Raw genomic sequence first — 13285 nt, forward strand, 5'->3', positions numbered from 1 at the left:
CAATTCTTATCCTTATATACTTTGAATATGCTACTCCTTTCTCTCCTTTCCTCTAGGGCTTGTGATGAAAAATCTGATAAAAGACTGATGGTTTTACCTTTGAATGTGACTTTCTACCTTTCCCTAGCAGCCTGCAATATATTTTTTTCCTTGACCCTGGTTTTGGACAGTTTTACAATGATGTAATGCTTTGAAATCAAGAATTTAGTTGTCTGTTCAATTTCTTGGATTTCTATATTTTGAACTTTGCTCAGGTATGAAAATTTTTTCTACTATAATTTTCTTGAATATGTTCTCTACTCCTTTCTCCTCTTTTTCCTCAGGGATCTCAATAACTCTGGTGCCCATCTTTCTCATAGAATCTGCTATTTCAGAGATAAGTGCTTCAATTTTCCTAACCTGTCCTCTCAAAGAGTTTTAAATTCACAGAGTGTCGTAGTTGTGTATTCTAGTATTAATATTCTCTCTTCCACCTGACTAAGCCTACTTCTGAGGCCTTCTACCTCAACCTGAACTGTACTCAAAGTGTTCTTTAGACACTGCAGTTCTATTTGGATTTTTTTTTCTTTCTGTACTTTGTAATTCTTAGGTAAAATGATCACTGAGTTCTTGAATCTTAAGTTTAGTTTCTTGAATTGCTTTCATAATGACTTTTCTGAGCTCTATGTCATTTTTTTTTTTTTCTAGACCTGTGTCTGTCTGGTCATTGGGAGTTTCTTTCATTACTGTCTGTGTATTCTTCAGTGTCTGCATTTAGTGAGGCTTTACTTTTTGTGTTAGCAGGAGGAACTGTGGCAAAGAGTTTGATTTCCCTATTTATATATCTTGATGGGGCAGGGGAGATGTTATCCTGTGTAACCAGGCTGGTTTAGTGTTTTTGATATCAGTGTAGATTCTCCCTACTGTTGTTATAGCCTATGAGGGGATTACACACTTGGAGAATTCCTTTCTCTTTAGTGTTAAAAGAAAAGAGCAAGATTGATGGCCACCCCAAATTCTTTGCCTTCCTTTCTCTGGCCAGGTGTTCTGTTTTGTAAGTAACAAAAAGGTGCCTTCTGCTACTGAACATGGCTTCTTAAGTAGTGAGACCTTTGCCTTAATTCTTGATCAAGCTTCCCTGTAGCCACTTGTGGCCTAGTGAGTTAATTAAGAAGTCACAGTTTTGGTGAAGAGGACATTTTTATGCTGAGTTGTCATACCAGTTTAGGGTCTTTGATATTAACATAAGGTCTCTCTGTTGTTGTTCTAGCATCTGTGGTTTAATAGCATTGGAAACTAAAGAAGTCAGAGTTGTAAATTGGTGAGTTTTTAGGTGATTTTTTTTTAACAGTGTTGTTGCCTTAACTTGGACACAGGAGTGGTGAAGCTCAGCTGCGAATCTCCCAACTTGGTGCCATCTGACCCTGAATATGGCTTTTTAGTCCTGAAAATCTCTCTACTGCGCCTTTTCTATCCACAAGTCACACATGTCTATACTCACTATGACTTGGTGAGTTTCTGAAGAATTCCTAGTCCTATTTTGTTGAGTTTTCAGGTGATATTCATTGTTTTTTCTAGTTGACTAGGGAGATCAAAGTGAGTCTGTAGTTACTCCAAAACCACACCTCTGGAAGTCTCACAAGTCCTCTGTTCTACTGCACTCAGTCATCAGCCTGGTCCAGGAATTAAACTTTTGTGCTATGCAAGGGAGTGGGTGGATATCTTAGCATATCCCGAAGTTTGATCTCCAGCAATACCATATGTGAGAAGTGCCCTAATCTCTCTCACTCTTTTACTCATGAAAATAATCTTTAGAAAAACAAGGAAATTCTTCACTGATGGTGATATAAAGAATTCTTATTCATATCTCCTGTGAATTTATGTAAGTTTTACAATCTTTCCATTCTTCCTACTGACAATATGCACAAAAATGTGTATAATTTTTTGACAAAGAATTTCTACTTTATGCATCTTTTTTCAAGTATTAGATTTTTTTTCATTTTGGCAGCTCAGTAATGAAACAATGATTTCTCATTTTAATTTAACCTAAAAGCTTTGAATTACTGGATTTCTCCCACATGGTTCATTAGAGGTGTGAACCCAAGTCCCCATTCATTGCAAAACATGGGTTCTGATGATTTTTTTATTAATTTTTTAATATTTATTTATTCCCTTTTGTTGCCCTCGTTTTATTGTTGTAGTTATTGTTGTTGTTGTAATTGATGTTGTCATTGTTAGATAGGACAGAGAGAAATGGAGAGAGGAGGGGAAGACAGAGAGGGGGAGAGAAAGACATCTGCAGACCCGCTTCACCGCCTGTGAAACGACTCCCCTGCAGGTGGGGAGCTCGGGGCTCAAACCTGAATCCATACGCCTATCCTTGTGCTTTGCGCCACCTGCGCTTAACCTGCTGCACTACCGCCCAACTCCTGATTCTATTTCTTAAGCCATCTCCTAACCCCCTTGTATTTTCCAATTTTATTTTAAATTTTTAATTTTTTTTTATTGCCACCAGGGTTATCGCTGCGGCTTGGTGCCAGCACTAAGAATCCACCATTCTTGGTGGCTATTTTTTCCTTTTTTTTCTTTCCAAGTTTTATTTGATAGGACAGAAAGAAAATGAGAGAAGAGGGAGGAACAGAGGAAGAGAGACACCTGCATATGTACTTCACTGCTCATGAAGCGGAACCCCTGCTAGTGGGGAGCAGGGGCTCAAACCCAGGTCCTTGAGCTTGGCAATATGTATGTGCCTTTAACCCCGTGTGTCACCCCCTATTTTGCAATTTTAAATAATGAATATATAAACTTACTTAATAAAAGTTGGGGAAAAAACTGAAGGGAAAAAGTTAAAGCAAAATAGAAGAAAGTTAAGACAGTGTGAGAATTTTTTCTCTTTTTTGTAAATTATCAACAATGTTCTTATATTGTTTTTATAACATTAAGTATTTTAAAATATTTTAAATACTAATTTGTAAGAAAAACTAATACTGATTTGTAAGCCCATCATTATGAGAAAAGTGGATTAATTGTGGAAATCTTGCTTCTTTCTTTTCCATATTTCTTCCTGTAAGTGTAGACCATTTTTCCACATTTCTCTAGGGAAGCCTCTTGGTGACCTTGTGTACCCAGCAAGAGGTCAGTAAGTACAGAGAAGATCTGATGCCAAACTGACATCAAGTGTGTGAGACATCCCTACTAATCATTCACAGTACTATAAAAAGACTGGATGGGAGTAGAAGATCCTGACAGGCTCTCCCACCAACTGCTAGCCATGATGCTGGTCACTGGTTCTCCATGTTTCCATTCTCCATCCCAGCATCGAAAGCATATAGAGTAAAATGCTAAGGTTCCAATTTCTGATTCTAATTGCATGCAGCCAGAACATACAACTGACAATAATAAAGGAAGATGTATAATGTATCCTCTTTACCAGGCCAGTCACCACCCAGCCCCTCAAGAGAGACTTGGAAATTTATACTTTTATGTTTACAATTAACTACAGAAACTAAGCTTATATAAGGTATCCAGAGTCATTATTTCAATAGTATCAGAATTAAGTATCAGAATTTCACTCGATGCCTCCACTTACTCTGTAGTCTCTATTCACGTCACTAAGCTGCCAGTAATTATTAGGGATGCCCATTCGCTCAAATTCTTCACTGAGATTAACCAGCATCCAACCTTGTTCTCTTTCTTCTTTATCCAACTGGGGGTTGAATGAAAAGCAGTACAACTCTTCATATTTTACTGCAGAAAAGGAAAAAAAAATAAAAGTCAAATCAAGCTAACTCAAAGCCAGAAACAAAATTCCCCAGAAACATTCTGCATGAGCAGTACACCACAAATCTAACCCATCCTTTCATCTCTGACATAGTCCTAGATGTACCCAGGTTTTGTAGGCAGAGTTACCCAATTCTGCCCACTAATGACAAGATTCTAAGACATCCAGATAAGTTGTGCTTGTTTTCTTTTAGAAACAAGGCATTTTTCCATTTTTTGGTTTTTAATGCATTTATAAAATTTTATCTATGCCGGTCTTGTATTTGACATAGTCTTTCAGAGTTAACAGATCTACCTCTGCCAAACTTGATCCATACAGTATAAGGAAGCAAAAAAGGAGTTTAAAAAGTTGCAGAATATATTATGTAAGTAAAAACATTTGAACTTTTACAAACTATATAATACTATAATGATGATACTTGTAAGATGTCAGGGTTTATTAAAAAAAAAAATCAGTTAAGGGGGGGTCAGGCAGTAGTACACCAGCTTAAGTGCACATACTATGAAGCACAAGTCCCCGCTCAAGAATCTTAGCTTGAGCCTCTGGCTCCCCATCTGCAGAGAGGTTGCTTTGCAAGTGGTGAAGCAGATCTGCAGGTGATTTTCTCTCTTCCTCTCTTCCTCCTCCTCTTCTCTCAATTTCTCTCTGTCCTATCCAACAAAATGGGGGAAAATGGCCTCCAGGAGCAGTGGGTTCATAGTAGGGCACCCCAGAGATTAGCCTGGAAGCAAAAAAAATCAGTTTGGGTCTGGGTTGGTGGTGTATTAGCTTAAGCATACATGTTACCATGCATGTGCAAGAACTCTAATTCAAGCCCATGGTCCCCAAGTACAGGAGGGAAGCTGCACAAGTTGTAAAACAGTGTTGCAGGTATATTTGTCTTTCCAACTCTCACTCCCTCATCCCTCTAAATTTCTATCAAATAAAATATTTTTAAATATAAAATTATAGTGTGAAGAGGTGTCCTGGTCTTGAGGAACAAATTGAAGGATGTATAATGAAAGTTTTCTTTCAGGTCTGTCAGGCTTACCTTATCTGTCTGTCTGTCTGTCTATCTCCTTTTCTCCTGGTAAGGCCAGACTTAAGAGCATCATTGTTTTTTGCTTTGCTCTTGACATGTTCAAGGATGTTTCTAAGCCAGCACTGTACAGCAGAAATATAATACAAATCATGTATCCTTTAACATGTCCTTATAACACAGAAAAAATAATGCTACAAACTTAAAGAAGGGAGAAAAGTGACATATAAAGGCAGCCATCTCTAATCAAATTTCTCAGCAGAAAATCTACAGTCTAAAAGAGAGTAGAATGGAAAATCAAAGAGCTGAAAAATAAGAGCTGCCAGCCACAAAATGCCTTACCCTGAAAAATTATCATGGGCGGTGGGGGTCGAGCCAAGTAGTGGCACACTTGGTTATGCACACATATCACTATGCATAAGGACCTGGGTTTGACCCCCACTCCCCACCTGCAGGGAGGATGCTTCATGAGCAATGGAGCAGGTCTGCAGGTGTCTGTCTTTCTCTTTCCCTCTTTATCTCTTCTCCCCCTTTCAATTTCTCTCTGTCCTGTCAAATAAAAATAGGAAGGATAAATGGTCACTAAGAGCAGTGGATTCGTAGTGCAGGCATGGAGCCCTAGAGATAATCTTGGTAGCAAAAAAAAAAGGGGGGGGAATCTAGGAGGTGGCACAGTGGATAAAGCATTGGACTCTCAAGCATGAGGTCCTGAGTTTGATCCATGACAACACATGTATCAGAGTGATGTCTGGTTCTTTCTCTCTCTCCTCCTACCTTTCTAATAAATAAATAAATAATCTTAAAAATATATATCATTCAAATATTGAGGAGAAATAATGGCCTTCTCAAGTATACCAAAGCAAATGGAGTTCCCTATACCAGAACTGCATTACATGAATTGTTAAAAAAAAAAAAAAAAAAAGGAGTTCTACAAGAAAAGAAGAAGGAAAAGAACACACAACCCTGAGGAAGATGATAAACAATAAAGTAAAATTAGAAGCATAACAACAGTATGACGAAAGAATAAAGCATGAATGGGAGTCGGGTGATGGCGCAGAGGTTTAAACGCACATGGCACACAGTACAAGGACCAGCGTAAGGATCCCGGTTCAAGCTCCTGGCTCCCCACCTGCAGGGGAGTCGCTTCACAAGTGGTGAAGTAGGTCTGTAGGTGTCTGTCTTTCTCTCCCCCTCTGTCTTCCCCTCCTCTCTCCATTTCTCTCTGTCCTATCCAACAACAACGACATCAATAACCACGACAATGTTAAGCAACAAGGGCAACAAAAGGGAAAATAAATAAATAAATAAATATGAAAAAAAAGAATGACACATGAAAGGGAAGGATAAAGTGGATTAAGTAGGGGAAGGAGGGGTTGGAACAGGATGAAGGGATGTTGGGGCCCTGGTATGTCTCCTAGATACCAATCAAAGGGAGGTGAGAAGTTGTGTCTGTGTGTTAAAGACTATACTGTAAACCATTAATCGCCAATAAAATAAAATGAACTGTTCAAGATATAATGAGCTGTCAGAAAAGTCGCAGTTTTGCATATGAATACACAGAAAAACATGCCAGGACTTTTCCAACAACCCAAGAGTAAGACAAATATAATTCTCATGGTAATAACAAAGGAATATGAAACAAACACTCATAAAAGAACAAACGAAGAAAATGAGAGCATCGGTACGGAAAACTATGCACACAAAACGAGAGCGTGTCAAATCAGAAAAGAGACAACTAGAAAACAAAAAAATAAAATGGCAATAAGTAAGTTCCATATAAGATACAGAATGAGAGAACAGTCATAAAATATAAAACTTAGACACACCTTTTCTACATTTACAAGACACATCTATTAAAAAAGATAAACATAAACTCCAGGGGAAAGACTAGAACAAGGTTCTAAGTTAATAATACAAAGAAAAGGGCAAGAACTGCTATTCCCACAACCGATCCAATATTTAATCAAACAAGGTAATCCAGGTCAGAGACAGATAATATGCAAAGATCAAAAGATAAATCCAACAAGAATATATTACTATAATCAATAATATATGCACCTAAGTATAGGTGCATCAAAGATACAAAATTAGTACTAACTGATCTCAAGAGCTATAGCAGCAGGAAAATGACAATTGTAGATTTCAACATACCTATTACAGATCATCTTGACAAAAAAAAAAATCACAAATAGTAGCTTTAAATGAAGTATTAGGTGACATGGGACTTAAGAAACATACACAGAAATTTCCATCCTAAAGTAAACAAATGAATATGGAAATTCAAGTACATATGGAATATTCTTAAGGACTGATCATATATTGGGATACAAAATAGATATTAATATTTATAAAAATTGAAGTAATAAAAAAGCATTTCTGATCATAATAATTTGAGACTAGAAATCAGTCACAAAAAAGAAAGAAATATTTCAAAACTGTGGAGTCAAATCATGTTTCTGAACACTTTGATCAATAAAAATATAAAGAGAAATTCATTATTATCTGGAGAATAACAAATTCTCAAGAATGAAAAATTAAGGTAGAAACACCTATAGGATACAGCAATATTTATAGAGATGTTCATAGTAAACAGATTTATAGTAAGAAAGAAATACCTCAAATTTTATGGAAACAGAAAAGGAGCTGCAGACAGACTCCAGAAACAGTAGAAGTGAAACTATTAAAATAAGAAGAAATAGATATATATGCCCAAAGATTATACACAAGGGGCCAGGTGGTGGTTCATCCAACAGAGCATACATGTTATCATGCACGAGGGCCTAAGTTCAAGTCCCTGGTCCCCACCTGCAGTGGGGAAGTAGAGTATTGCTGCAGGTGTCCATCTTTCCTTCTCTTTCCTTGCCTATCTCACTCCGTCTCTCACCTCTATAAAAAAGTAATAAAAAGTAAAAAAAAAAAAAATTTTTTTTTAAAGTCCAGGAGTCGGGCTGTAGTGCAGTGGGTTAAGTGCACATGGTGCAAAGCACAAGGACCAGCATAAGGATCCCGGTTCGAGCCCCCGGCTCCCCACCTGCAGGGGGCATCGCTTCACAAGCAGTGAAGAGCTCTGCAGGTGTTTGTCTTTCTCTCCCCCTCTGTCTTTCCCTCCTTTCTCCATTTCTCTCTGTCCTATTCGGCAACAACATCATCATCAACAACAATAATAACCACAACAATGATAAAAACAACAAGGGCAACAAAAAAGGTAAATAAATAAATAAAATATATTTTTTAAAAAATGTCCAACAGAAATGGTTAAGTAGTGAAGGCATGGAGCCCCAGTGAAGATCCTGGTGGAAGAAGAATAAAGAAAAGATGATACAAATTATCAGTAAAACCAAGAGTTGGTGTGTATGTATGTGTAGGTATATTTGTATGTATATATACATATATATATATATCATTAACTAGGCTCAGCCAGGTAAAAAAGAAAAAGTTATGATAAAGAGAGTCAGAAATGAAAATGTAATATTACAACTGAGGCTACAGAAATAAAAAGGATCATAACATAATAATATGAACATCTATATGGTAACAAATTGGACAACATAGAAGAAATGGACACATTCTTAGCATCGCAGAACCTTCCAGGACTTAAATAGGAAGAAATAAATAGTCTGAACAGATCAATCACAAGAGCACAAGAAGTCTAACTAGTGATTATAAATCTCTCCAAGAACAAATGCTTAGGTTCAGATGGCTTCATTAGTGAATCCTGCAAAACTTTCTTAAAACTAGCACCCATCCTACTCAAGCTCTTCCATAAACTTAAAGAAGAGGAGGGAGACTCCTAAAACACATTTTACAGGACTAATATCATTCTGATTTCCAAAACAAAAATGAAAAGTACAAAAAAATTAAAAGGAAGGAAGCAATCTAAAGACTGATATTACTAGTGAGCACTGATACAAAAATCCTCAACAAAATCTTGGCAAATAAACCCAATAATACATCAAGTGAATAATTAATCAAGACCAAGTGTGTGATTCATCCCAGGAATTGAGAGGTGGTTCAATATACATAAATCAACCAATGTAATACATCAACACATCAACAAAAAGAGATGAAAACCGCAAGATCACATGATCATATCAGAAGATGCTGAAAAGGCATTAATAAGATTCAAGACACATTTATGATAAAACCGTATAGTAAACTGAACTTAAAGAATATACCTCACCATAATAAAATACATATATGGCAAACCCATAGCTAGCATCATACTCAGCAGTGGAAAACTCAAAGCTTTTTTCCCTAAGAATTAGAACAAGGCACAGATGTTCATTTTCACCAATACTATTCAACATTGTCCTGGAAATCCTGACAGGAGGAACCAATCAAAATAAATATACAAAGGAATTCCAATTGGATAAAATAAGTTAAATTATCACTCTTTGCAAAGGGCATCATATAAACATCTAAAATTCTAAATACTCTACAGAAAAACTAATAGAAAAAAATCAATAAATTCAGTAAAGTGGTGATATTCAAAATCAATATGCATAAGCCTCTTGCATTTCTTTACACATTAAATTGGAGGAAACTGAAGTTAATAAAGCCACCCCATTTACAACTGCATCAAAGTAAAATAAAAATTTCTTAGACTAAGTCTAAATAAGTATAGGAAAAGCCTGTTATTAAACTTTGAAATTTAGAATACCTGTTACCTCAGCTAATAACATAAGACATTATTATACATATGCAAGCAAAACAAGAGAGTATATATAATTCATAAAAACTGTTTCTATAATTTTACTTAACTAGGCAGATAGCATATAAAATGGAGATTCTGTTACGGGAATAGTTAGCTTAACACTGACATATCTTTTCCAACTCTAAGTACCATTTTCATGACTCAGGCCTCTGATATCCTAATGTTAACCACAAGTGCAATTTGTTTAAGATGCCAAAAGAATTTCTTGAGAAAGCTTCTACTGCCTCAATAAAAATAACTAATGAATGTTAGTGAATATTGGGTATTAAGTTCCTTTTGTTAAATATTTGCAAATAGTTTAAATGTAGAAAAAATGACACTACTACCAATAATAGTTTTCGAAGCAAGGGTTGCCTATTGTCACTGGCATGAAACAAGGAAATTGTATATAAACTGAACCAAAAAGAGCTGTAACACATTTGGAAAATGGCTCTTAAATTCAGGGGCATTAAGATACTCATCACTGAAAACGTCAATTTTTCCTTTCAGTTATTTTTAAGTAAAAGGATGTTCAATTTCAGCCCAATGAAAATAGAATTCTACATGAGCACAAAGCAAAGCACTGCATTTTTTTTTACTCCTGGGTTATCACCGGGGCTCAGTGCCTGCACTACAAAGCCATACACCTGGCAGTCATCTTTTTTCCATTATAGTTGTTGTTTTCGTTGCTGTTATTGTTGTTGTTGCTGTTATTGTGGTTGCAGCTGTTGGGTAGGACAGAGAGAAACTGAGAGAAGGGGGAAGACAGAGAAGGAGATAGAAAAATAGACATTTGCAATATTCCAGCCTTTAGGTTTATGATTAGTCAACAATTTGTTTGGTTTTATATGTTAACTCTTTTTTCAGCCACCTGGTTCCAGATGCTAACATGATGCCAACTGGACTTCCCTGGGCAAATGACCCCACCAATGTGTCCTGGAGCTCTGTTTCCCCAGAGCCCTGTCCCACTAGGGAAAGAGAGAGAGACTGGCTGGGAGTATGTATCGACCTGTCAACGCCCATGTTCAGCGGGGAAGCAATTATAGAAGCCAGACCTTCCACCTTCTGCATCCCATAATGATCCTGGGTCCATGCTCCCAGAGGAAAGCTATCAGGAGAGAGGATGGGATATGGAGTTCTGGTGGTGGGAATTGTATCTTTCTTATCCTATGGTCTTGTCAGTGTTTCCATTTTATAAATAATTAATTAACTAAAAAAATAAAGATAGATAGACACCTGCAGACCTGCTTCACCACTTACAAAGCAACCCCACTGCAGGTGGGGAGGCAGGGGCTAGAACTGGGATCCTTATGCTGATCCTTGTGCTCCACATTATGTGCATTTAACTTGATGCACTACATCCCCGCCCCCTAGCTTGCATTTTTATTGGTAAAAGTTTGGTCTTGTCAGTATGGTCAAGCCCCTTAACGAGCGGCTAGGCCAGAAGACATTGGCTGAGGACTGTCTATTCAGAGACATTTAAAAGTACTATCACCATAAATGTACTTTTTTTTTTTTTTTGCTTTCAGGGTTATCACTGGGGCTCCGTGCCTGCACCACAAATCCATTGCTCCTGAAGGCCATTTTTCCCATTTTTTGTTGCCCTTCCTGTTACCCTTGTTGTTGTTATTGTTATTGTTGCCACTGCTGTTATTGGATAGGACAGAGATAAATTGAGAGAAGAGGGGAAGACAGAGAGGAGGAGAGAAAGACAGACACCTGTAGAACTGCTTCACTGCTGGAGAAGTGACCCCCAGTGCAGTGGGGTGCCAGGGGCTCAAACCAGGATCCTTATGACGGTCCTTACACTTTGCGCCATGTTCACTTTACCCACTGTGCAAACACCCAGTTGCCCATAGATGTAAATTTTACTGAGTATTTCCTATTCATAGTGGTCTGCTCCCCTCATCTCTATCCTGAAAAACATACAGCAAAATTTGTAATAAATGGCAAAAACTATATATATTATTTTAAATTATTAAACAAATGAGACTATATCATTATAAGATATTCAAAACCATAATAAAAAGCAGAGTTCAGGATTAAGATGAACTAAAAAGTACAGTTTAGGAGAAATGGGAAAATAAACAAAATAAAGGTCTTAAATTTTAAAAATCCCACAAACACTACAGAGGAAATGATAATTGATAGAAAAATAAACAGCAAATGGCAAGTTAGACAGAGTGGTGGGGAAAGAACATGGGAAAAAGTGGAAGTCTTCTGAAAAACTGGGATCTTCTAATCAGAAAAATTTTATTTTTGTTGTTACATTGGTTTTATGAGGTCAACTTGTTTTCTCATTTGGGATAAATTTTTAGTTTATTCCTTTTGTACAAATTAAAGAGTTTACTCAACTTGGCTATGTTAAATTCTAGTAGTATCTGTTACAGTCGATGACCAAATTCTTACCCATGTTAATTTATACAAAAGGGGAACCACTAAAATCTCTCCAATGTTTTAAAATTTGTTTTAGCCTTATCCTATAAATCCTAATTCAGTGAAGAATGACTCTCCAGCTTCACAGGACTTGGGTGAAACAGGCTCCCAAACATTTTTTCTTTCATAAAAAAGAGGTTTGTACTCTGTAAGTGACTGTGCCCATAGTAAGAACTTAAAATACATGCTTTGTACTGTAACCAAAGAACTATATTATGGTCTAAAAGTTTAAAGTACATCACACACACACACACACACACACACACACACACACACACACACACCATTCTGTGTTATCTACAGGAAGATGTAGGAGTATTTGTAAAAGATTTCCAGAGGCTCTGATAAGCTATCCTAGCCCCTATCAGAATTCTGCCTCCACTTTTCCCCATCTCCATTCAGATTCAATACCCTGCTCCTGAGGTTGTAGGTTGTACTATTTCCCAATGTTAGGACTGTCTTTAACACTGAACTATGAAATTTGGGGGTTCTGTTTTATCTTCCCACATTTTTCTTTTCTCTCTGTCTCTCTGACTCTCTCTCTCTATCTCTCGCCTCCAGGGTTATCGTTGGGCCTCAGTGCCTGCACTATGAATTCATTGCTGCTCATGACTTTTTTTTCCCCATTGTTATTATTGCTGCTGCTGCTGTTGTTGGATAGGACAGAGAGAAATGGAGAGAGAAGGAGAGAAAGACAAACACTTACAGACCTGTTTCACCACTTGTGAAGCGACCCCCCTGCAGGTGGGGAGCCAGAGCTGGAACAGAATCAATCACATGTGCATTTAATTCCGGTGTGCTATCACCTGGCTCTCTTCCCATATTTTTTCATTTATAATTTTATTGGGAATTTAATGATTTACAATGCAGTTCTTGAACCATGGATACAATTTCTCATGCCCCTATGATAGATGTCTACAGAACACTCTCACCCTTAACTTAGGTGCTTTTCCACCATGCTGTACCAGGACCCAACAATTCCCCCACAATTATACTGTTTTCATTTAAACTGGCACATCCAATGCTTCAAAATTAGATGCAGGGCGAAGAGTAGATAGCATAACGGTTATGCAAACAGACTCTCATGCCTGAGGCTCCAAAGTCCCAGGTTCAATACCCCGCACCACCATAAGCCAGAGCTGAACAGTGCTCTGGTAAAAAAAAAAAAAAAAAAAAAAAAATCGAAAATTAGATGCAATTTCAAAATCTTCTTAAAACAGTAACTTTAGTCTGATCAGTTATTAAGGTTTCCTTTGTTATTCTCTAGCTACATACAATTTATAACTCCCCAAATTTTATCTTCTTTTTTATTTAGTGCCTATATATATTTTTAAGTGGGGAACACTGTGAATTTCCTCCCCTGGTACTTGCTGTCAGC

The 13285-nt window shown here is 37.1% G+C and overlaps 1 protein-coding gene across 4 annotated transcripts in view; it reads right to left on the minus strand.

Moving 5' to 3' along the window:
* MTMR7 (myotubularin related protein 7) overlaps nucleotides 1-13285 on the minus strand; it is a 140890-nt gene that overhangs the window by 75842 nt on the left and 51763 nt on the right. For all 4 annotated transcript variants that reach the window (XM_060183389.1, XM_060183386.1, XM_060183379.1 and 1 more), the window contains one exon: nucleotides 3569-3726. In XM_060183389.1, the coding sequence (XP_060039372.1) occupies nucleotides 3569-3726 (158 nt within the window). The remainder of the gene's footprint in view (nucleotides 1-3568; nucleotides 3727-13285) is intronic.

Source organism: Erinaceus europaeus, chromosome 2 (assembly GCF_950295315.1).
Source record: "Erinaceus europaeus chromosome 2, mEriEur2.1, whole genome shotgun sequence".
Lineage (NCBI taxonomy): Eukaryota > Metazoa > Chordata > Mammalia > Eulipotyphla > Erinaceidae > Erinaceus > Erinaceus europaeus.